At 39.2% G+C, this 26,064-nt stretch overlaps 2 protein-coding genes across 3 annotated transcripts; one reads left to right on the top strand and one right to left on the bottom strand.

Moving 5' to 3' along the window:
• Positions 1–1,850: 1,850 nt before the first annotated feature.
• LOC117807478 (C-type lectin domain family 4 member F-like) lies at positions 1,851–25,464 on the bottom strand. Its single transcript, XM_034676791.1, has 11 exons — positions 25,392–25,464; positions 25,103–25,263; positions 22,243–22,351; positions 22,008–22,121; positions 21,081–21,157; positions 5,204–5,285; positions 5,069–5,104; positions 4,760–4,836; positions 2,781–2,909; positions 2,335–2,443; positions 1,851–2,163 (listed from the first exon to the last, which is right to left on the bottom strand). Exons 1-11 carry the CDS (start codon positions 25,447–25,449, stop codon positions 2,096–2,098), a joined length of 1,020 nt encoding a protein of 339 aa, XP_034532682.1. The 5' UTR covers positions 25,450–25,464; the 3' UTR covers positions 1,851–2,095.
• LOC117807479 (low affinity immunoglobulin gamma Fc region receptor III-like) lies at positions 9,537–18,615 on the top strand. Of its 2 annotated transcripts, none has more exons than XM_034676792.1 (6): positions 9,537–9,623; positions 11,593–11,853; positions 15,314–15,586; positions 15,670–15,741; positions 18,071–18,193; positions 18,358–18,615. In XM_034676792.1, exons 1-6 carry the CDS (start codon positions 9,572–9,574, stop codon positions 18,435–18,437), a joined length of 861 nt encoding a protein of 286 aa, XP_034532683.1. In that variant the 5' UTR covers positions 9,537–9,571; the 3' UTR covers positions 18,438–18,615. The 2 variants fall into 2 exon arrangements, with proteins under 2 accessions (XP_034532683.1, XP_034532684.1); XM_034676793.1 differs by lacking the exon at positions 9,537–9,623 and adding an exon at positions 11,054–11,144.
• Positions 25,465–26,064: the final 600 nt, after the last annotated feature.

The raw sequence follows: 26,064 nt of genomic DNA, 5'->3' as shown, positions 1-26,064 counted from the left end.
ATCATAATGACACTTTGTCAAATGACACATCATGACGACACGATGTAATGACAAAGTCAAATGACACAAGGACAGTCCAACCATCCATGGACATAGACAAATGTCTTCTCACGTGTTCAGTAGACATACAGTGCGCATGACGACATATTTTTGGCACAAATGGAACCCCATAGAAGAGGATTATTAAATCCTCTTTGTTTCTGTGGTCTCAGGCTCAGACTGAGTATAGTGTTGCATTGCAGACTTGTTTGATGGGGGTCACAGAGAGTTAACATTTATTCACGTGTGATCTCTTTTCATTTTGTAATGCCGCAAAATATCATTACCTAAAGAATCACCTATATAGAAAGGACAATTATGAATGAATCACAAACAAATGAAAATATAAATAAACAGATGAAGTAATTAATGAAGGAATCAATCAGTAAATACATAAATAGGTATGTATGTGTGTCTTTGTGTGCCAATTTTGTAATTGATTTATTCTTTGAAGCATTTAATCATTTATTTCAGTTTTCGGTTTTGGCCAAGAATTTTCATTTGGGTGCATCCCTAGTATTCACAGCACAACAAATCTGTTTCATTTGAAGAATGTCTTAAAAAGCATAAATGTTTTTACGCTGTATCTAAATGTTCAGAGGAGGGAGGGATCTGCTTCAGTCATTCTGTCTGGAGTTGAACTGATACCTGACAGAGGATCACTTTGGTCTGATAGACTGATTATTCACAGCAGTTCTTTGTTTCTTCCTTGTAGAAGGGGATGATCTCCCCATTTCCACACAAGGTTATGAATATGAAATATTAATTAAATTACCAATAAACTATGAATTGCTACATTATGTTGGCCCTCTCCATTTTACCATTTGTTTTATATCACTCACATGCAGCCAGGCTGAAAACAGTCATCATTGATTTTACTTTTTCATGACACATTTATTTTAAAAGATAGCTGAAAGGACCAAAACATCATTGGTGACAGTTGGTGTAGTGAGAAGTCTTCTTAAATCTTAGTTGAAGTACAACATGTTATCTTGAGACAGTTATATCTCCAATTAGGATCAGATATTAAATGATTTAGAAGTTATTTCTAAATGTTTCTTATTTTATGCAGATTAACTTTTTGCCCCTCAATCAGATACACATGTTAATTCATCATTATATTATCTAATACAACATGTAAGGTGATTTTGAGTTAATCAATAGTTAAACCAATCTGTTGGATTTGAAGTATCTCATATCAAAGTGGTGATTTGGTGATACTCTGCTAGTTTCAGTCAGTTGCCTCTACAAGGTTAAATCTCCAAAGTATTATTTTAATCTACAGTTTCATGGTGACATGAAACCAATGTTTCAACTTTTCCTCGGTGCAGAGGAGAGAGGAATCTGCTCCAGTGACACCTTCATCAGAGAAGTTAACTCAATTTCCCATCAGCTTCCAAACAACAGGAGTTCTTTCTGTTGTGTTGTGTCTCCCCCTGCTGGCCTTTACAAAGAATGCAGATTAAAGCCACCTCAACACTGATTCAACTTTAGAAACCAAGAGGCTGCATCCACCTCTCATACACCGTCTGTGATCAGAGGCTCTGGAGTTAATGTGGATGAACACTACCAGGAAAGCTTGCTTCTACTACACACAATATTTGAAGTCTTTTAAATGATAGATTCAGACATGAGTTTATGCAGTTACCCAAGTTCCAGTGTCTGAACTCTGAACTCTGGTGAGACCAAATAATGCTTCACATGAACACACTCTAATCTACTGAGAAGTGCTGCTCTGTTACCTTATAGACAAGACAAGAGGATAACCTCAGGACATATTTCATGAACACATGACATGTCACACACACAGAGACGTTTTTTCAATGCTTGAAGCTTTTAATTTTGCATTCAGATTAGAAAGAAGAGTTCAAACCAAAGAATAAAGTTGTGCTTAAAGCGTTCTTTCCATTCCACATTCAGTCTGATCTTATTAAGGGCACAAGGCCTCAGAGACAATCCACCTCCTGTTTGTGTCACTTGTCACATCTTTCCTTATGAAGCGTTACAGCGACAGAAAAGAGAGAAGAGATGTTGAGCGCTCCTGTCTGACCAGGATTTAATTGTTCCTGGAGCAGACAGAGGGAAGATGGCTCTCACACTGAAGATCATCCCAGCACTTATAGTCTGTGAATATGAGAAACAAAGGAGAGGAGAATATTTTTAGGCACTGTGCCTCTGATTTAGAGTGAAAGTCAATAAAAAAAATGTTAAGAACATCAATCAATAATCCTCGTTTCCATCATTCATGAACTGTTTTTATATTACCACTATTCAAAGAATGTGTTGAGTTTTTACCGCTGAAATTTATTTGCAGACAGTCCTGATTTCTTTTATTGTCTGGCTGTCCTGGGCACCAGAAGACAAAGAATAATCTGCTGCCATCACTCCATTGCCAAACTCCCTCCTGGAGGACAGAAGAGCAGATTACATTAAAAGACATTAATACAGAAACAACACCTTCACTGTAGACACCAGAGGGCTCTGTAAATAGAGAGGGTTAGGTTCAATGGATCAGTCTCAAACACTGAAATATCCATCTAAGCTCCACACCTCAAACAAGTCCTTAATACTGTAACTTTGTAAAGTTCAAGGGAAGTGATTTGAATCTAAATGTCTCCACACCTAACCAGAACTGAGACAAAGCACTGTAGAGCTTTAAGAAGCTTTTTGTTAAGACAATTAGAATCAACCTTCAAACTAAAACACTTCTTTTTTTTATTCTGTGGAGATAAATGACGTACCATTTGAATATCAGAGCCTCCAATCCATGCCTGTACATCCCCACTGGGTGTTATCTGGGTTCTGATGAGGTGGTACTCCTGGAAGGAATGAACAGATGCCAGATGTCCACCCAGAGAGATGCAGTTTCTCTGAAGAGAAGGAAAAAAGAAGAACTTGAGTAATGGGAGGACACTTAAGGGTTTTTTCCACCAGAGGAACTTCACCCAGGAACTTATTTGCTTTTCGACCGGAGGAACCGGGGTCTAAATTCAGTTCTGGGGCAGTTAATCTCTCCCTGAAAAGCCCCTGCTTTGGGGGGTAGTACTTTTCAGAGGTCCAGGAATATCAGGGGGTGGGGCCTGCAATGCTGAACGTGTTTGATTGGTAGATTACCTGCAGTGTTTTTATTCCTCCCTCCGTCCACAATAACATCACACACATCTGTGATTCACTTGATTTCTCTTTCTTTCATTCATTTTATTTGCTCTATCTTTTTATGTATGTTTGTACTTTTCATTTTGTTATATTTACAAAACCAGTTCCGTGTATTCATCTGTTTATTACTCAGTCCTTATTGTTTAAAATCAGGAAATATGTTTTCAAAATAAAAAGAGAAGAGATAGCTCTGTAACATTCATCTTCTCTGAGCCCACCGCGAATGCACTCCTACCGGTGTTCCGGTTTTAAAAGTGACCCTGTAAACTGGAGACCTTCAGCTGAACGTGTCAGTGTTTGTGAAGTTGACAGCTGCTGCTGGAACACAGAAGGAGTCCTCTGGGATGCATCCTAGTTTGGTTTTTAGAACTACATCAAAATATCCTCATCAGATATTTAGTGATCATCTAAAGATGTTGGTGAGGGATGCATCCGGCTTAAAGTATCTTTTAGAATAGATTTTAAGATGATTTGATTGGTTTTTAAATCTCTTAATGGTCTTGCTCCTTATTTATCAGATTTCCTTTTATCATATGAGCCAGTGAGAGCCCAGGTCTTCAGGTAGTGGACTTTTAATGGTACCAAACGTAAAAACTAAGACCTACGGTGAGGCAGCCTTTTATTATCACGGCCCATGCCTGTGGAACACCCTGCCTGAGGATCTGAGGGCTGCACAGAGCATACATATTTTTAAAGGCAAACTCAAGACCGACCTTTTTAATCTTGCTTTTAACCAAGTTTTATTTTTATTCTTAATAGTTCTATTTATTTATTTATTTATTTATTTATTTATTTATTTATTTATTTATTTCAAATTTAGTCACCTTTATTCTACTTTATTTATTTATGTACTTATTTATTCATTTATTTATTTTAAGTCTAGAATCTTAAGTTCTTTTAATGGTTTAATATTTTAGTGTTTTATTATCTTAGAAATTTATTTTATTTTGGTGATTTTAATTTCCTGTTTTGAATTTTAACATCTTATTTTACCTTCCAGTGTTACCTCATTAAGATTTATTTTTATTATTTATTAATTTATTTTATTGTTTTTATTATTATTATTGTTGCATATTGTGTTCTTAACCTTAGGATTGTGGGGTGGGTTTGGGGTCGGGGCTGGGGGTGGGATCTTTTTCTTACTTTATTCTATTTGAAGTTGTTTTTATGTACAGCACTTTGTTACAATGTCATTGTAAAAGTGCTTTATAAATAAAGTCTGATTGATTGATTGATAAAGTCTCCAGTTAAACGGGTCGCTCTTTAAACTGAAACACTGGTCCATCTCTGCCATGGCTCTAGTCCTTGACTTAAAAACGATTTTAAACCTGTGTTGAAACAGCTTTCCTACTCACGCTTATACCCTCTCAAGTGTTGATTCAGTGAATCCATCTACAACTGATAACAATGGGGGCACAGGAAGATTTTAGGAGTACAACTTTTGGTCTAAATGGACCTTAAGGTAGTAAAAACTTGAGCTTAAAGACCATAAAGTTTCCTGTTCTCACAAACAGATGTAACTTAACTTAGAGGCATTCTGCAGCCCATGTAAATCATCTCATACCTCAGCTTCAGCCCAGGTCAGGGGTCTAGTAATGTAGCGGAAATAGCGCTGACCGATCCGAGACCAACCCTGAATACCTGAAGAATCAAAGGAGAGTTTAACATTCAACATTAGGCACATGCCATGGGATGGAATATTAAATATTAGTTCATAACATCCAAAAAATCCATGGTATTGTAAATTTGTAACACTATTACAAAATATTTTTTAGTTTTATCACATTATTAAATCAGATAAAACATGAACTAAAACTCTGCACAGGAAGTGAGATGAGAATTTAACAAGAGCTTTTATCAGAGATGAACTGACCTGCTGCTGCAACTTCAGGTTCTGCCTCTGCATCAGCTAGAAAGTTTGACACTTGAGTTATTGACCTGATTTGTTTCTGATATCACACACATCCATAAGACTGTAACACTCTCTCTATATATGTGATATACTCACCAGCAGCAGTAGTCAGAGCCATCATGGCACAGAGGAGAGCAGACACAGCCAGGATCTTCATTGTGAAGTTGATGAGATGAGCCTAAAGAGTCAAACAGAAGCAGAAGTGTCACGGATGCTGCTGTTGGGGAACAGATCACCTACAGTGACTGCAGGGAAAGTGAAGATGATAAGACAGCTGGACTCAGATTTTATGCTGAATCACCTTCTGCTTCCACTTTCCTGTATTTGGGTACTGAACCAGAGAAGCAACGGCTCTTGTAAACAACTTTTTATCTCATCATCTGTTAAAAAACAAGGAACTGGACACAAGATTACCAAATATGGACACAGAACAACATCATCTGACACTCAGTGTCCTGAGCAACCTGAAAAAAAGTTGTAGTGTCAAATAAACTTGTATCAGAAAGATGAGAATAAGAGAGTTTGAGCTGTGCAGGGATCCAAGCTTAATGGTGTGTTCACACCAAATGCAAATAATATAATTTGCAAGAATGAGTTATATGTAAAGTCAGTGTAAACTCAAGAAATGTAAAGATCTAGTTTGAAGTGACACTGTGGCTCAGTCTAAGACAGGGGAACAAGCTTTGATAGCACTTTTACCAAAGACAGAGTGAGTTTGAGAAATGACACATTTAGGAACATCCTGCTTTTCCAATGAAACTGATTTCTATGCTCAGCAACGAGAAATGGTTTGGTTAGTGTGCAAATGACAAAGAGCTTGCATGCTCAACCTAATATGTTCTTCAAGTCACTCCATGTTGATACAGAGTCAACATTAAAAACAAAAAACAGCTGGTAATTATTATAGAAAATGATATTTTTGTTGTTAGTGTTGATGTCTGTTTGCACATATTACTTAGTAATAATAATTATACATTTTATTTACAGCGCCTTTCGAAGCACTCAAGGACACTTTACAGAGATGATAAAAACACAATAAAAGCAACACTTAACTTATACTTAAAATGTGTTTAAAAGTATACAAGGCCTTATCATTTCCAGAGAATTGTCTTTTTCGTTTTGTTATAGAAATCTCTAAGCATGAGAGTTTTGAAGACATTAAATATGATTAGGGTTAGAGTTTAGGGTCAGGGTTAGGGCTGTTAGGGTTAGGGTTTAGGGTTGAGATAAGGATTTAGGGTTAATAGGGTCAGTAGGGTTAGGGTTGGTGTTAGTAGGGTTCAAGTTGGGGTTTAGGATTAAGGTTTAGGGTTGGTGTTAGTCAGGTAAGGGTTTAGTGTTAAGGTTGGGGTTTAGGGTTGGTAGGGTTGGGGTTAGAGTCAAGGTTTAGGGATTGTAGGTTTATGGTTTAGGGTCAGGGTTAGGGTTGTTAGGGTTTAGGATTGGGATAAGGGTTTTGGGCTAGAGTTAGTAGGGTTTAAAAAGGGTTAGGGTTAGAGTTAAGGTTTAAAAAGGTTTAGTAGGGTTAGGGTTTAGGGTTAAGGGTTAAAAGGGGTTAGTAGGGTTAGGGTTTAGGGTTCAGGGTTAAAAGGGGTTAGTAGGGTTAGGGTTTAGGGTTAAAAGGGGTTAGTAGGGTTAGGGTTTAGGGTTAAGAGGGGTAAGTAGGGTTAGGGTTTAGGGTTAAGGGTTAAAAGGGTTAGTAGGGTTAGGGTTTAGGGTTAAGGTTTAAAAAGGTTTAGTAGGGTTAGGGTTTAGGGTTTAGGGTTAAAAGGGGTTAGTAGGGTTAGGGTTTAGGGTTAAGGGTTAAAAGGGGTTAGTAGGGTTAGGGTTTAGGGTTTAGGGTTAAAAGGGGTTAGTAGGGTTAGGGTTTAGGGTTTAGGGTTAAAAGGGGTTAGTAGGGTTAGGGTTTAGGGTTAAGAGGGGTTAGTAGGGTTAGGGTTTAGGGTTAAGGGTTAAAAGGGTTAGTAGGGTTAGGGTTTAGGGTTAAGGTTTAAAAAGGTTTAGTAGGGTTAGGGTTTAGGGTTAAGGTTTAAAAAGGTTTAGTAGGGTTAGGGTTTAGGGTTAAGGTTTAAAAAGGTTTAGTAGGGTTAGGGTTTAGGGTGAAGGTTTAAAAAGGTTTAGTAGGGTTAGGGTTTAGGGTTAAGGTTTAAAAGGGTTAGTAGGGTTAGGGTTTAGGGTTAAGGTTTAAAAGGGTTAGTAGGGTTAGGGTTTAGGGTTAAGGCTTAAAAGGGTTAGTAGGGTTAGGGTTTAGGGTTAAGGGTTAAAAAGGGTTAGTAGGTTTAGGGTTAGGGTTAAGGGTTAAAAAGGGTTAGTAGGGTTAGGGTTAAAAAGGGTTAGGGTTAGAAAGTGGAAAATGTGAAGAATAACTGCTCCAGCTGTCAAACTAGAACAACAAATGGACAGATAATGTGGAGGATTCATAATTACAAAACCTAAGTCAAAAGGTTAAAATGATGAAGCAAAGTCACTCTTGTGAAATTATTTCTTAACCTCTCTTTCGGACTGTTTCTCAGACATTTCAACTTCTCCAAATAAACATACCTATGCAATGAAATATCCTTTATCGTGATGAATATATCCACAAGTCATTCTCAAAGGGACACAATGCAACAGCCAGTTACATATGTCCCAATCCTGCTCTCAGGCCATGACACGAGAGGTACTTTTATTTATGATACATTAATGAACTAAATGTGTGAAAAGATCCATTTAGAGGTCTTATTAGTTGAGTTTAGTTGTTTCACAGTGTTGTCAGTTGATAAAAAGAAGATCAGTAACAAATAAAATGTGGTGCAGCAGGAAGGTTAGGGATGGGTTGCATGAGGACCCCATGTGGACTGCTGACCCTTCAGGTGCACCTGAACTAATAAGACATCAAAACTAGGGATTATGAATCCCAAATGGAAGCAGACTTCACACTTAGTGTATTTAAAACAAGAACAGAGAATTAAGCACTAATTTGTAAAACATTATCTCAAGGTGCTTTAGAAAAAGAGCAGCTTTAGACCTTACTCTCAAACTATTCACAAAACTAAACAATAATCTGACATCAGCAGAGCACTTTGTTTCTTTTAGTAATTAACAGGGGGAGGAAAAACATCCTTTGATGGACAGAATCCTCAAGAAGAACCTAGACTCATGGTCGACAGACATCTGCTGTAGACATGTTGAGATGCTGGAATAGAGAGAGATGGATAGAGACAGATGACAACAATTAACAGCAACAGCTCATACAGACTTGTGGTTACAGCTCCATTAATGATGGAAAGTGTATGTGCACTATTTGAATGATGACAGACTGATCTTAATAACAGTTACAGTAAATAACAAACATCAGCTTTTGTTCTCTGGAGTGTAAATTAAAGAAAACTGTTTGGACACCTTGGAGTCAAAGAACTGGTCTGAGACATCTCTTCATCACCCTGAGGTCACAGAGATCAGAACGTTTCTCTAGTTGTCTGATGAACATATATTTAAAATGAATATGTGATAAACAGGAGAGCTGTCCAACTCATCCCTGTTGTGGTGATAATTCAACTTTGTTTCATTAAGATTTCATTCAAGGAGAAAGAGATTGTGTACCTGCTAAATAGATGATATAGTAATCTCAGTTCAATAGCTGCAGTGAGAAGTCTTCTTAAATCTTAGTTGAAGTACAACATGTTATCTTGAGACAGTTATATCTCCAATTAGGATCAGATATTAAATGATTTAGAAGTTATTTCTAAATGTTTCTTATTTTATGCAGATTAACTTTTTGCCCCTCAATCAGAGACACATGTTGATCATAACATGCTTAGCCTGGACCTTTGCTGATAAGAGGTCAAGCACAGGTTCCTCCATGGGACAGATGGTTATCCCTTTAGAACTGTTCATTGTATGGGCTTTCTTTTGTTACTTAGAAATGCAAATGCATGAAGATAAATGCTAAAAACATATCATAAATGAAAACGTGGTCATAGTTTTTTATTTGAACCAGTGACGCCCATCTTTCTTGGATACATATATATATGCGTCTTTTAATGCAAGCAGACTGAGCGAGACATTCTCAGGTTGCAGTGATAGCTTCTTACCAAACATGGGTACTTATTCCAAAACATAAAAGTAATCAATCTTTTGTCTGAGTAAGACCACATTTAAAAACAGAACATCATGCAATGTTGAAGAAGTCTTGAATGAAAGATTTAGACCATAACCTCATCAGGAACATGTTTTACTGAGGGAATAAATCAACAGAGAAAAAGGACCATGTTCTCATCTCAGAGACCTCTATATAGTTAGACTGTTTACAACATTAGAGTCACCCCCTGCTGGGCATTGGAAACATTGCAAGTTTCACTTCTGCATTAGCCCCTCTTTTCAAACCTAGAGGTTATTTTTGAGTTATATATTAGTTATATAAAAGACAGAGTTGAGGTGAAGAAGTGTCCTCTGTGCAGGCTGAGTGAGTGCAAAAATATCACCATGCACTGTCAAATAGGCCGCCTTACAAGCCAAACGTTAAAAACACTCGCAGGTACGTTTGCAGGCTGCTGCCATGTTTATACTGTCAGTCCCTCAGTGCCTCTCAGGCAGCTTTCTAATGGTGACACATCATGCAAAATTGACTTTTTAATGGTTCTCTCCCTGAAATATGTGTCCCTGTCTACAAACCCTTGTTCAGCCCATAGACTGTATAAAATACAACTCAACCCCTCCTCCGTTTTTCATTCCCTGCACACATGTGTGCTAACAAGGAGCTTAGGAGGGAGGCATGCTAGTTGTATGTGTGCTAACAAGGAGCTTAGGAGGGAGGCATGCTAGTTGTATGTGTGCTAACAAGGAGCTTAGGAGGGAGGCATGCTAGTTGTATGTGTGCTAACAAGGAGCTTAGGAGGGAGGCATGCTAGTTGTATGTGTGCTAACAAGGAGCTTAGGAGGGAGGCATGCTAGTTGTAGGCTGTCTTAATAAACACAAAGGTCGCTTTGACTCCCCACGTCTGCAGATTTGAAGATCTAGTGGATGATTTTTAGTTTTCATGGAAAAGTGCTAGCGCTAGTTAGCATAGCCACATAGCTACATGTTGGTAGCTGTGTACCAAGACACACGGCGACATGCTGACAAATAAAACAACAAGAAACACTAAATCTGTGACCAATGGTTCAGAAAGGTCCTGCTGCAGGCGCCTCTCCGTCAGGATCAGATTCTGGATCAGATTCAGAGGGTTGAAGCCACACCCACTTCCTGAGGGGGCGTGGTCAGAGAGCTCATTCTCATTTAAAGGCACAGACACATAAAACAGCCTGTTCTGAGCAGGGTTGGAAAAGAGGGGTTTACAGGCAGACCAGAATCTGATTTCAAAGTGTTTTTATGAGCAATAAACTTTAAAGACATGTTTTGGGGACCTCTTAGACCAATATATGTTGATGAAGAAGAGCAGAATATGTCACCTTTAATGAGCAATGAAGGTATTTATACACATACGAGTAACTCAAAGTGAACACGATGCAGGTCAGTCAGCTGTTCAGAAATAAACTAATGAAAACACTTTAAGCTGTCACCATTCAGCATGGTCACACTTTATTCTTAGGTTCTGTTTCAGTCATGAAAGTACTATCGGTACCTAAAAAGAAATGTTTGTGAGTGCCTCTCTGAGAACATGAATCACAAAGCGTGTTTATGTGTGTTTAAGTATCAAATTGAAACATATTAACTGACGTTGTCAAATTAAAGCGAAAGGGACTTTTGAGGTAAAAGAAAAAACATCCTATTGTCTAACAGGGATTATTATTAAACTGCTAGTGCTGTTCAGCACTACTAAGACTGATCATGATGCATGTTGAGATGCTACATAGATGAAAATAACTGAGAGGTTTGAGGCGGACTCTTCAGGTCAATTCAACCACAAGTCAGTTATTAATGTTGCTTCTCTCTGTGCTCTGTCAGTCTGTCAGTCAGTCAGTCAGTCAGTCAGTCAGTCAGTCAGTCAGTCAGTCTGTCAGTCAGTCAGTCAGCATCGAGGCAGGATGGAGCTCACAGGATTCCTCCTCACGCTCTGTGAGTAACAGGAAGTCTTATTCATTTTGAAGATACTTTCCAAAGTTTCATTATAACCAATTATCGATAGAGAAATTCAAAAAGTTTAACATGCTAGAAAATGGCATTTTTGGATTGTGACTTAAGAAACTTTGAATGTATTATTTGCAATGTTTAGGGATAGTCTGAGGGGTAACAACTCCCTAAACTTCATCTTTAAATTAACATTTAGAAACTATGAGGGCAATGTGCTTTAACTTAGAAGATTTTTAGAGGTTTGATTTGTTAAATGTGGTGATAAAATAAAACATTATTGCAAAGTCAAAAAATTAATTAGATAAGTTTCTGCTAGCTTATTGAAAACAGGATGCAGTGAAGCCATGTGAGGCTTTGAAAGTGTTCTGCAAACATTGAGAGGTTATTTTTAGGTGTTAAAGTAATTGTACGTATTGTGTTTTCTCCTTTGCAGCCTCTCTGACGGTCTCTCCAAACAGATCTCAGTTCTTTAAGTACGAGTCTCTCTCTCTGAGCTGTGAAGAGAACAGAAACTCCTCAGGATGGAGAGTAAGGGCCAAAACAGTGCGAGGAGTTTCAGAGTGTGGACTTGACTGGGGCTCCATACAAGCATCGTCCTGCATCATCACTGAAGCGTACCAGTGGAACAGTGGAGTGTACTGGTGTGAATCCCCATCAGGAGAGACGAGCTCAGCTGTCAACATCACTGTCACAGGTTAGTTCAGTTAGAAATACAGTATTTGTTTGCCTCATGAACAGTGTAATAATCTGAAACAACCCTGTCCTCTAGTGCAGTGGTTCTCAAAGAGTCATTAAAAACAGCATACACCATTGTTCTGATACCATTTGGTGGTTGAAGGGATATGTGAGTCTTGCTCCTGTTCATTTTCTGGAAGCGTTTCAGATCAATTACTTGAAAAGTCTAAATGCTGTCATGTTGAGTCCACAAGGAATGAAATGACCCTCTGTTTTAAAGGATACAAGTGGGATTTACTGGATTCAAATTAAAGTGTTATCTGTTTATCACTATGGTACAGGTCTGAAGGATTTACATTGATACGTTTTACAATACAAATAGTTCCAAGGGGAACTAAGAGTGAGAATGGTAGTAAGCATGAGCTTAAGTGATGGGAAGTTCAGCTCTTTACAGAGAGCCGGCTCTTTTGACTCCTGAACGACTCTTAATTTAGGGTTAGGGTTAGGATTAGGGTTAGGGTTAGGGTTAGGATTAGGATTAGGGTTAGGGTTAGGGTTAGGGTTAGGATTAGGGTTAGGGTTAGGATTAGGATTAGGGTTAGGGTTAGGATTAGGGTTAGGGTTAGGGTTAGGGTTAGGATTAGGGTTAGGGTTAGGGTTAGGGTTAGGGTTAGGATTAGGGTTAGGGTTAGGATTAGGATTAGGGTTAGGGTTAGGATTAGGGTTAGGGTTAGGGTTAGGGTTAGGGTTAGGATTAGGGTTAGGGTTAGGGTTAGGATTAGGGTTAGGGTTGTGATTAGGGTTAGGGTTAGGGTTAGGATTAGGGTTAGGGTTAGGGTTAGGATTAGGGTTAGGGTTAGGGTTAGGGTTGTGATTAGGGTTAGGGTTAGGGTTAGGGTTAGGATTAGGGTTAGGGTTAGGGTTAGGGTTAGGGTTAGGGTTAGGATTAGGGTTAGGGTTAGGGTTAGGGTTAGGATTAGGGTTAGGGTTAGGGTTAGGGTTGTGATTAGGGTTAGGGTTAGGGTTAGGATTAGGGTTAGGGTTAGGGTTAGGGTTAGGATTAGGGTTAGGGTTAGGGTTAGGGTTAGGATTAGGGTTAGGGTTAGGGTTAGGGTTAGGGTTAGGATTAGGGTTAGGGTTAGGGTTAGGGTTAGGATTAGGGTTAGGGTTAGGATTAGGGTTAGGGTTAGGGTTAGGGTTAGGATTAGGGTTAGGGTTAGGGTTAGGGTTAGGATTAGGGTTAGGATTAGGGTTAGGGTTAGGGTTAGGGTTAGGATTAGGGTTAGGGTTAGGGTTAGGGTTAGGATTAGGATTAGGGTTAGGGTTAGGGTTAGGGTTAGGATTAGGGTTAGGATTAGGATTAGGGTTAGGGTTAGGGTTAGGGTTAGGGTTAGGATTAGGGTTAGGGTTAGGGTTAGGATTAGGGTTAGGATTAGGGTTAGGGTTAGGATTAGGGTTAGGGTTAGGGTTAGGGTTAGGATTAGGGTTAGGGTTAGGATTAGGATTAGAATTAGGGTTAGGATTAGGGTTAGGGTTAGGGTTAGGGTTAGGATTAGGGTTAGGGTTAGGATTAGGGTTAGGGTTAGGGTTAGGATTAGGGTTAGGGTTAGGGTTAGGATTAGGGTTAGGGTTAGGGTTATACGAACCAGAACCGAATAAGAACTGAACCAAACAGAACCAGAACCAGAACCAAACCTCAAGCAAACAGAACAAAAACCACACTCAATCAAAACTGAACCAGAACCGAGCCAGAACCGAACCAGAACCGAACCAGAACCGAACCAGAACCGAACCAGAACCGAACCAGAACCGAACCGAACCGGATCCGAACCCGAACCGGAACCTAACTGGAACCGAACCAGAACCGAACCAGAACCGAACCGGAACCGAACCAGACCCGAACCGGAGCCGAACCGGATCCGAACCGGACCCGAACCGGATCCGAACCAGAACCAAACCAGAACCGAACCGGAACAAAACCAGACCCGAACCGGACCCTAACCGGACCCGAACCGGACCCGAACCGGATCCGAACCAGAACCGAACCAGATCCAAACCAGAACCGAACCAGATCCAAACCTGAACCGAACCAGAGCCAACTCAAGCAATCAGGACCAGAACCAACTCAAGCAAACATCATTAATGTCCTCAGCTTGGATGGTCTGATCCGGTTTTTCCTCTCAGTGAGTATTTGCCCGGTCTTTGAGAAGAACCCTAACCCTAACCCTCTCAGAAGGAACAGATGAAGCCACGATACACAGCCTCCCCTCCATCACCTGTATCCTATATCCTCACATGTGATTGGCCGCATGGCCGCCATGCTGACCAATCAAAACAAAGTTCTGCTGTGAGCAGAGCTGGGGCTGAGCACTGAGAGAGCTAAGCAGGGAGAGGAACAAACTGGGAGCCAGCTCTCTCTCTGGATGTGAGCCAGCTCTCTCTCTGGATGTGAGCCGGCTCTTCTGATTCACTATAAAGCATGGACTCTCAGAGCCGCAGCTTTTGATCATGACATCACTAATGTGTTTAATTACAGTTACAGTTATGAGGGGGTCCTTGGACAATGGCTCACCTGTAAGGGGTCCCTGGCTCCAAAAAGTTTGAGAACCCGTCAAAATAAATTGCACAGAAATCCCCTCAGCAAATAAATTAGAGCACAAAACAACAAACAGATACACGTGATAAGTGTTAGAGCCTGTTACTTAAAGCCTTGTTCTGCACATCGCCCTGCTCTCATGATGACGCTTCCAAAGTTAAAGTTCTTGAGTTCAACAACATGTGACACTGATGACATTTTCTCATGATATGTTATTGAACCCTGAAAAAGAGGTTCTGGTTGGCCTGGCCGTGTAGGCATGAGCCCCATGCATAGAGGCTATCCTTCTGTTACAGCAGTTGCTGCTTCGACTCCCTGCAGACCCAAGGGGTAAACTTTGAATACCATTCGAATATTTCATGTTTCTGTCAATAAGTTTGTTTCTGATAACTTCTTCTTTCTCCATTTCTATTGAAAATTAAAATTAAAAATAAAAAACATTTTGGCTCAGGGGAAGTCGGGTCCAATTCTGCCCATGTGCATTTTGAAGTATATAATTTTTGGATGTAGGGCCCAGAGTATGTTGCTGATGTTGGCAGGATAAGGGTTACAGAAAGTCTTTGGGCAGATGTGTCTTGCAGTGACGGAAACGTTACAGCTGTCCAAAACTACTGTTTGTTTTTATCCAAGTTATGTTTTTGGGCGTTTTTTGGATAGGAGAGAGAGACAGGACATGTGGAGAGTATAGAGCAGGGGAAGACATGCTGCAAATGGTAGAGGTTTGGAGTCGAGTCTGGGACCGCTGAAATGAGGACTATAGCCTCTATATATGGGCCCACGCTTAGACCCCTAGGCCAACTGCGCCCTCATAATTACTGTATTAAACATTTTATGATCAAATGTCTGTTACCACCTTTGAATCATTTACTTTATATCTTCAAAGACAATAATGTGATCCTGGAGAGTCCTCTGCATCCTGTGATGGAGGGAGAATCTGTGACTCTGCGTTGCACAACTCAGAGCAACTCATCAAGTCTGCAAGCCAGCAGCTTTATGAAGGACAGATCACGTTTCCATGAAGCCATCACTGGACAGATAACTATCCCTGCAGCGTCCAAGTCTGATGAAGGTCTTTATATGTGCGTGATCACTGATGTGGGGGCGTCAACAGAGAGCTGGCTCTCTGTCAGAGGTGTGACAGAGCAGAAAACAAGGGGTAAAGTTTTTTTTTTTAATATGCTGTTACAGTTGAATTTATCATTAAAGTAATATATATAATGAAGGTACTCATGCTTTCAGCCACAGAGCAAGCCAAAGAGGAGGAGGGAGCGGGTCAACCAACTGAGGGTTCAATCCCAAATGTGACAGAAGGTGAGCTCAGAGGGGAGATTGAACCTATGAGGTACTTATTTACCTTTAAAGAGGTACTTATTAGGATTCACAAAACATGTTTGTGTACAGGTTAGTGTGTTCTGTGGTTTGAAACAGAGGAAATAAAAACAGACCAAATTGCAGCAGATGGTGCATCTGGCTTATCTGCAGTTATTATTGAAGTGAATCATAGATGGAAAACATCTTGTCGCTGGAACACTTGTCTCCTCCAACTCATCTGTTGATGCTTGCTTCCTTACATTTCAAAATATAACTGGAAATATTGTAGGACTGCTTTTGAGCATGCAGGGCTCTGAAAATCAAGCAAGTGGCAAAAAGTATGCAACAAAGAAATTCTCAATCAAGTTGTCAAGTCAGGGCTGAGAGTTTACCTGCCTTGTGTTCTTTCTAATGTTGCGTTTACACTGCAAAAACTCAAAATCTTACCAAGTGAAATATTCTCATGTTTAGTCTAAATGTCTTCTCCCTCTTGATTTAAGATAAATTTACTGAACAGGTAACATTTGAGAGAGATAGAGGGACTTGTTTTAAGACATCTTAAATATCTTGTTCAGTCAAACAATCTTGAAATGATCTTGTTTTGAGTTTTAATTTAGAAGAAACAAGGTTTATTTAACATTTCAGACATTTTTCAAGCTGAGATCTTATTTATAGAAGACGGATAATCTGGATTTAAGACAAACACTTTACTGGATTTAAGGAAATGACTTTTATTGACAGATCAGAAAACAGATCCACTGATAAAAGAAAGAAAGAAAGAAAGAAAGAAAGAAAGAAAGAAAGAAAGAAAGAAAGAAAGAAAGAAAGAAAGACAGAAAGAAAGAAAGAAAGAAAGAAAGAAAAAAGAAAGAAAGAAGGAATGAAAAAGAGAAAGAAAGAAAGAAAGAAAGAAAGAAAGAAGGAAAGAAAGAAAGAAAGAAAGAAAGAAAGAAAGAAAGAAGGAAAGAAAGAAAGAAAGAAAGAAAGAAGGAAAGAAAGAAAGAAAGAAAGAAAGAAAGAAGGAAAGAAAGAAAGAAAGAAAGAAAGAAAGAAGGAAAGAAAGAAAGGAAAGAAAGAAAGAAAGAAAAAGAAAGAAAGAAAGAAAGAAAGAAAGAAAGAAAGAAAGAAAGAAAGAAGGAAAGAAAGAAAGAAAGAAAGAAAGAAAGAAGGAAAGAAAGAAAGAAAGAAAGAAAGAAAGGGATGAAAGAAAGAAGGAAAGAAAGAAAGAAAGAAAGAAAGAAAGAAAGAAAGAAAGAAAGAAAGAAAGAAAGAAGGAATGAAAGGAAGAAAGAAAGAAAGAAGGAAAGAAAGAAAGAAGGAAAGAAAGAAAGAAAGAAGAAAGAAAGAAAGAAAGAAAGAAAGAAAGAAAGAAAGAAAGAAAGAAAGAAAGAAAGAAAGAAAGAAAGAAAGAAAGAAAGAAAGAAAGAAAGAAGGAAAGAAAGAAAGAAGAAAGAAAGAAAGAAAGAAAGAAAGAAATAAAGAATGAAAGAAAGAAGAAAGAAAGAAAGAAAGAAGAAAGAAAGAAAGAAAAAAGAATGAAAGAAATAAAGAATGAAAGAAAGAAGAAAGAAAGAAAGAAAGAAGAAAGAAAGAAAGAAAAAAGAATGAAAGAAAGAAAGAAAGACAGAAAGAAAGAAAGAAAGAAAGAAAGAAAGAAAGAAAGAAAGAAAGAAAGAAAGAAAGAAAGAAAGAAAGAAAGAAAGAAAGAGAAGTTGTTTTTAAGGGTGGGTTTCAGTTTTCAGACACTGTTTCTTTAAATCAGATATAAATCTTCCTCCTCAAACTCCATGCACACAATGAAACAGCTCCTTTAGAGCAGAGCTGTCTTCTCCTAAAGAACAACATGACTGAATATTAGTATATCCAGCTCACTATGAGAAGACATTACATCTCAACATGAGACAATTCAACTTTGTCATCTTATTTCAAGAACAAGATGGTCTTAAACCTAGAGAAGTGCTGCTATAATACAACTCAGATTAAGGTGAATATATCTCACATGAAGAAGTTTGGTGCAGAAATATTTCTTTCAGTGTAAAATACTAATTGTGAACATTCCTGTTTTATTCTGAGACACTAAACTTTAAAATACTGGGACAATATTGATTAAAATAAGTTTTCCCTGCCAATTTTAAGATCACAGTTTTCTAAATATTACATCTTATTTTAAGAAATCTTACCAAGCAAATTTTCACTTCTTCTATTGACAGATTTTTTTGCTTATTTCAAGGTAAAAGTACCTTGAAATAAGTTTTTTTTTCTTGTTTTTGGAGGGGCATTTTTTTTCCAGTGTACAAAAGTTTCACAGTGTGTTTGAATCCATCCCCAGCTCCTGATGTTTCTGCAGCTCCCCCCCTATCTGTCTTCAGAGTCATGTGTCATCTAGCTACGGGAGCTCCTTACCTGCTGTCCACCATCTTACTGGGTCTCATATACAGAGACACTAATAAAGGTGAGTGTCAACATTTCTCTGAGTGTGATGATGAAGATGAACTGTGAGGCCAGTTCTTACTTAATGATAAAGGACACAAGTTTCATTAATAATATAGCAATTACAAATTATCTTAAAGTATTATTTTTTAATTGTTACATTTAAGGAGGTTTTTTTTGTAACAGGTGTTGGTGTTTGTGCGTCCGCAGCACAGGCAGCACAGGAGACGACAAACAATGATGATGTCCTGATGGAAGAAATCTAACAATGTGATTTACTGTGAACCTTCTTTATGCTGCAGTGTCATTGGTGTGCTTCACAAAATTACAGAATGCCAAAACACATGCATGTGTTGACAGAAATACATAATAATCACTGTTAGTGTACTTTGTGGTTCCAATATGTCAGTTTTATACTTTTATATTAAACATCTTTTTCATTAATTTAAAGAAACCACATTTCTCTTCATTTCACTGAATTAGTTGAATGTCATCGTTATAAATTCATTCAGGCTGAGATTTTAAATTCAGCACATTTACAGTAGTATCATTTTGAACCACTAGAGGGAGCCACAAACTGGACTTACTGCCTGACACACTGTTTCAGTCACATCTCACATTTCTGCACCAGAAACACAAGTTTGTCTCCTTATCAGTTAAAGCTCACCCAAATATTATTTCCCAATGGGTTATACATGACAGATCATGACAAAGCTGAGGGTTTTATTGGAGCTAGTTTATGCATATCACCAGGGGATTATAGTCCCATACAAACACGGAGTAAATGCATTGAACAAATCAATGACTGGATGAGACAGAATTTTTTTCAGTTAAACAAAGAAGAAACTGAAATGATTGTTTTTGGAGGAAGAAAGGTTAAAGGTTACTGCTCAGCTCCAATCTGCACAGATGAAATGTTCAAACCAAGCCAGAAACCTTGGTGTAGTCTTAGACTCAGACCTTCATTTCAGCAGCCACATTAAGACCATTACAAAGTCCGCCTACTATCACCTTCAGAATATATCAAGGATTAAAGGACTCATGTCTCAGCAGGATGCAGAAAAACTCCTCCATGCATTTATCTTTAGCAGACTAGACTACTGTAACGGGGTCTTTACAGGACTCCCTAAAGAGTCCATCAGACGCCTGCAGCTCATACAGAATGCTGCTGCTCGAGTCCTAACAAGGACCAACAAAGTAGACCACATCACTCCAGTTCTTAGATCTCTACACTGGCTTCCTGTCTGTCAGAGAATAGACTTTAAAAATCCTGCTGATGGTTTATAAAGACCTGAATGGCTGCTTCAACATGGAAACATGGTGAAGCAGCGTTTAGTCATTATGCTCCACATATCTGGAACACACTCCCTGAAAGCTGCAGGTCTGCTCCAACTCTCACCTCTTTTAAATCAAAGATTAAGACCTTTTTATTTGCCACTGCCTTCCTATCTTAGCTCATTTTAACTCACTTTAAATTAAAATTTTAATGTCATTTTTAATATATTTCTAATGTTCCTTTTCTTTTCTGTTTTATCATATTTGTCATTTTAATTATGTTCCTTTATGCTTGTCTGAATGTCTCCAATGCTTTTAATGTTTTAATGTAAAGCACATTGAGTTGCCCTCATGTATGAAATGCACTATACAAATAAAGCTGCCTTGCCTAAAAATGTGTCACTCACTAACAAAAATGTCTTGAATCAGAGGCTGAAATCACCCTCTGAAGGTGGGTCCTCATGTAGAACTTGAACCATTATCATCATCAGGACTAGTTCTCATAAGGAACAGCTGTAATTGGTAAAAAGTAGGACAACAAACAACTGAAAGATGTGTACTAGCTTCCAGCCAGACTCATAATTATGAAAAAAATCAAACAGGAAACAAAACATTGTTCAAATTTAATTTTGTGTAAAAAAAAGTCTTAATTAAATCCATCCAAAAAACATTCTGAGCATGTGTTAAAGTTTTGCAAAAGCTGAAAAGGATCTTTAAACAGAATTTAAACATGTGTGATGTCTATGAACTTCTGCAGCTCTGAAGCAACTGTGTCATCACCCACTGGATTGAGCAATGATAAATTGAAGCTTTGAGTTAAACATTTCATGACCAATCATGCTTAATGAAACCGACTGAGCTGGAGAAGAGAGAAGAATGGGAAAGTTTTCAATGTCACACAATAGGATGCTATTAGTGTTGGTTGTTTTTAATAAGCCACAGCAGTCCTAACACTTCTGCACAGGTTGCCATGACCACTTCTAACACAACATATTGACATAACAAGCTAGGTATGGTGAAAGCAGATAGCAATACCTAATACATAGTGAGTTATAACCATGCAATCATTATCTTGGAGTAAAATACTGGAGCTCATACTTCTTGGATGATATGTTAGTCCAATAAAGCACACAGACAGGTGGATTATTTGTCTAATATATACAGGAACAAATCTCTGATAGGCTCCAACACCACAAATGCAGCCCAGAGGTAAAGTCCAGAGACTGAACCAGCTAAGGTGACAGCTAGAACTTCCCACCTGTCACTTACAGGCCTCCCACAAACTTAAATTTACTCTGACTGTTTTAGCGCTCTTGGTCTGGTACATTTCCTCTTTGAATCCTTTCAATCTTCATCTCTATCGGTCCCAGCAGTCTCTCAATGTTCACTAACTGTCTCTCATTATCACTCTCTTTCTGATCCAGTCTGATCCACTGTTCTCGCAAGTGTTCTCTTTCTCTCAACAAGTCCTCTGGTTTCTCAGCTGTCCCCTCTTCATCTTTTATTTCATTTTCCACTGCCTGAAGCTTTGGCCTGATTGATTCCATCTCCCTCTTCACTTCCTCTAGTTTGTTTATGATTTGATCCCTCTGGTTCTCCAGGTTAGTCTTCACCTCCATCAGCATGGTAACCACCTTCTCCTTATCTGCCTCTTTGTTCAGGAACTCCTTTTTAAGCAGGTTTTTTTTCTCCAGCTCTACTTCTTTATCTTCTGTGGAAAGAAGCCAAGTAGAAATATTAAAATATAAAAGTTTACATTTGTGTTTTGGAAAGCATGTAGCTTCTAACATTAGATATGAGCAAACTGACTAAAAGCTCTTCAAATTATTTTGGATGTTCTGAATCTTTAATTGTGTATGTTCCAACACATAACTCTAGGCTATAGGCCTAGACTGCCGGGGGAACTGGCACACTGACACACTGGGATCCTAGCTCACCCTCTTCCCCTCAACCCCCTCATCACTTACTTTAACTCTTCCTGTCCCATTAAAGTTACTAACCATAGACCTTTCTGGAGTCCCTGAGCTCCATTGTCTCGTAGATTCCTCTGAGCTGCCGTAGACGTCCTCCTGCTGTGGACGATCTGGACTCCAGCTGATACGGATGTGCTGGACTCCAGCGGCAACAGCTTCTACGACTCGTCTCATCACTATCACCTCTCTCTCTTACTCCCCTCTATCTGTCTTTCCAGACCCAACTCAGTCGAGGCATGATGGCTGTCTAACATGAGTCTGGTCCTGCTGGAGGTTTCTGCCTGTTAAAGGAAGTTTTTCCTCCCCACTGTAACTAGCTACATACTGTGAGGTGCAATGCTCATGGTGGATTAAGGTGGGGTCAGACTGAGTCTTACCCTGTCTTGGTGTTGGGTCTCTGTTCATAATTTGACATAGTGTGGTCTAGACCTGCTCTGTTTGTAAAAGCGTCTTGAGATTACGTTTGTTGTGATTTGGCGCGATACAAATAAAGATTGATTGATTGATTGATTGATAACTGGAAGTATATTCACATGGCCAAATCATAATGAATGAACTCCTGTTATGAATCACTTTAATGAGACTTACTTTTCCATCTGTTCACGATATAAACAGACGTGATAAAACTGAAAGCCAGTTCCACCATGCCGACAGCTGTGAACACGTTGTAGTACACCTCAGAAATGGTTGAAACGAAATCAGCTGAAATGAAAAAACAAATTGTTCGCTGCTATTAAAAAAAAAAGGTACAAACTGCTATTGGTCAAAATATTTAAAATTTACGTGTGACCAAAAAAAAACAAACCTAGTAAACTGAACTTACCTCCAAAAGTGTGGATCAGCAGAATGAAGAAGACCTGGTCGAGGCTGAATGCAGTGAATGCATGTTTAGGGAACAGATCCTCCTCCTCCTCGCTCAGCTTCTGTGCTTTCTGACATATGAAATGACAAGATGTCAGTCTCAGAGTCTATAAGGAGTGATATTTGTATTTTTATACTGCAACAATACTCAACTGTTTCAATAATTAGTATAAGTGTTGCTGCTGAGTAACACACTTTCATTAAAACAACACCTGGAATATTCTATAAAGGTATTTAAAAACCTATAACTTTATTGTTGAAGGCCTAAGCATGCTTTGACAAACAAAGGGTGTCTATTTGAAGCCAAAAGATCGCCTCCAAGGGTGCTGATGCATTGTGTTGGTGCATTTAAGGCATGCACAGAAGGGATCTGGTAGGTACCATTCAAAGTGTCAGAGCTCCCTCTGGTGGGTACAGTCCACCACTGAAAGTATTCTTGATTTGAAGCAGACAGTTCAGGCTTTGGAAAGTTAACTGACTACCATTTCAGATGCAGGCTTCATCATCTTAGACTCTCTAGCAGAGGGTGCTCTAAATCAGCGAACAGTTATGGTGTGCATTTCAATATACAGTCTATGGTGAAGACCCCCTCTCTACTTTTAAGAGTAGGCTTCAAACTTTCCTTTTTGATAAAGCTTATAGTTAGAGCTGGATCAGGCTTGGACCAGCTCTTAGTTATGCTGCTATAGGCTTAGACTGACACACTGGGATCCTAGCTCACCCCCTTCCCCCCCATCCCCTTCATCACTTACTTTAACTCTCCCTGTCCCATTAAAGTTACTAACCATAGACCTTTCTGGAGTCCCTGAGCTCCCTTGTCTCGTAGGTTCCTCTGAGCTGCCGTAGACGTCCTCCTGCTGCGGACGATCTGGACTCAAGCGGCAACAGCTTCTACTACTCGTCTCATCACTATCACCTCTCTCTCTTCATCTCCCTCTATCCCTCTTTCCAGACCCAACTCGGTCTCAGCAGATGTGTGTCTAACATGAGTCTGGTCCTGCTGGAGGTTTCTGCCTGTTAAAGGAAGTTTGTCCTCTCCGCTGTAACTAGCTAAATACTGTGAGGTGCAATGCTCATGATGGATTAAGGTGGGGTCAGACTGAGTCTGATCCTGTCTTCGTGTTGGGTCTCATAATTTGACAGAGTGGTCTAGACCTCCTATGTTTGTAAAAGCGTCTTGAGATAATGTTTGTTGTGATTTGGCGCGATACAAATAAAGATTGATTGATTGATTGAAGACTTCCTACGTGAGCCTTATTTGTAAAATTTTGATATAAGTAAGAATGTTATTGTTTAGTATGAACGGCAAGAATGTCAGCAAGAATGTTTGCCCCCTGCATATTCATATGTCAATGTTAATTTATATTAAACTACATTTGAACAAATAACTCATAAACTGTTTTGTAGCTTTGAACACGAGTGAGTCACTCTTAAATAACTTAATCTACATTACCAACAATCACACTGGTTTGTGTATGTCCAGTATGAATGGAAAGTCCTCAATAAGTTCACCAACAACTCTTTTTCCTTTTTCCTTCTTCCTCTCTGTTACGTGTCTGCAAGCTGCATGACATGAAGGTCAGAGGTCATGGACAGGGACACTAACAAAAAGAAACTTAAAACCCTCAATAAAAAACAAATGTAAGGCCTTTGGGGTCTAAAAGGTGGAGTGGAGGTGTAAAGCTCCACAGCCACACACTAATTCAAACTAAGGAACAGGCCTTAGGCAAGGCAAGGCAAGGCAGCTTTATTTGTATAGTGCATTTCAATCACGAGGGCAACTCAATGTGCTTTACATTAAAACATTAAAAGCATTGGAAACATTCAGACAAGCATAAAAGAACACAATTAAAATGACAAATATAATAAAACAGAAAAGAAAAGGAACATTAGAAATATATTAAAAATGACATTAAATGGTAATTTAAAGTGAGTTAAAATAATCTAAGATAGGAAGGCAGTGTTAAATAAAAAGTCTTAGTCTTTGATTTTAAAGAGGGGAGAGTTGGAGCAGACCTGCAGCTTTCAGGGAGTGTGTTCCAGATATGTGGAGCATAATGACTAAACGCTGCTTCACCATGTTTCCTTCTGACTCTAGGGACTGAAAGCAGACCAGGACCTGATGACCTCAGAGGTCCACATGGTTCATAAAGTAGTAGCAAATCAGCCTAAAGCATTCAGTGCTTCATAAACCATCTGCAGGATTTTAAAGTCTACTCTCTGACAGACAGGAAGCCAGTGTAGAGATCTAAGAACTAGAGTGATGTGGTCTACTTTGTTGGTCCTTGTTAGGACTCCAGCAGCAGCATTCTGTATGAGCTGCAGCCGTCTGATGGACTCTTTAGGGAGTCCTGTAAAGACCCCGTTACAGTAGTCTAGTCTGCTAAAGATAAATGCATGGAGGAGTTTTTCTGCATCCTGCTGAGACATAAGTCCTTTAATCCTTGATATATTCTGAAGGTGATAGTAGGCGGACTTTGTAATTGTCTTAATGTGGCTTAACCAACTGTAATCTAAAAAAAAAACTCTCCTGAGAGATCATACTCTTTTTAATTATCCTTTTGCCACCCTCCTTCCCTCCACAATACATCCACAAACATACACTCTATCTCACAACACACGCTTCAAATAAACCCAGAGGAAACAACTGAAGGTGTTGTCTACTCTGTTGCACACACTAACTGAGGGGAAAGGAGCTCCTTTTATTGAGCAGCCAGGCTGATGAGCTCCAGCTGGGTGCAATGAGGGCAGGTGCTCTCAATGATGGGCTCGTTAGGAGCCCTGGAGGTCTCAGACTACCTCCATCTCTAACACTCTCTTACCTTTTGAAATTGTGGTTGAAGTTGCTCCATGTTCGTTAAATCCATGTTTTGCATCAGGGTAGTCTGTGTTTGTTCCACTGTGATTTCTTTCTTTTGTGCCTGTTCTTGAAACAGAGGATTTGTGTTGTTATGACCCACTTTCCTGTTTCTTTGAAAGAAGTCTGGAACAGAACAGGACACAGAGCAGATGTCTCAAAAACCAAAATACAAGTTGATCAGTACCTCAGTGAGAATAACGTGGTCAGAACAATCAAATCACCAGACCGAACATGACTTTGCTCCCACTTACATGTGCAGGTTAACAGAGTAAAGGTACTCGCAAGAGTATACACGACACGAAGTTCCATGTTCGGATTCACTGGGCAGAGCTAAGTGAGACAAAATCAAATAATGGTTAAAATGAAAAACAAGACAGACTTCAGACATGATACAGAAAATCATTCATTCTAATCCAAACATAGTAATACTTGAAGGGTTGATTAAGATGAATATGTTGTTATCAATATCTGTAGTGTGTCAATGATATACAATAAAATAACTCAAGACCATATCGATTTAGCATGTTGATGCTAAACGATGCTAAGCCCGATGTTCCCTGCGAGCTGAGGAGAAGGAGGCGAGGACGACGTGCTGGGGTTGAGGTGCAAGCTCAAAAAGAGGACATAGACCTGTCCTTCCACCCACCGTTATGGGGACTGTAAGATCTATCTACAATAAGGTGGACGAGCTAACCCAGCACCAGAGTAGCATCATGCTAACAGAGCTAACACCGGACACAAACGCCACATTGGAAGGATTTCACCTGCTGTGGGCGGACAGGATACAGGAGAGCAGGACTGAACTAACTGGTGAAGAAGGCCAGCTCAGTCCTGGACCCTGTGGAGGTGGTGGCTGACAGGAGGATTATGGCCAAGCTGTCGTCTCTGATGAACATTTCTTTCCTTTATATATTCTTGTTAAAT

Source organism: Notolabrus celidotus, chromosome 23 (genome assembly GCF_009762535.1).
Source record: "Notolabrus celidotus isolate fNotCel1 chromosome 23, fNotCel1.pri, whole genome shotgun sequence".
NCBI lineage: Eukaryota > Metazoa > Chordata > Actinopteri > Labriformes > Labridae > Notolabrus > Notolabrus celidotus.
This window is presented reverse-complemented; position numbering and strand designations above follow the sequence as displayed.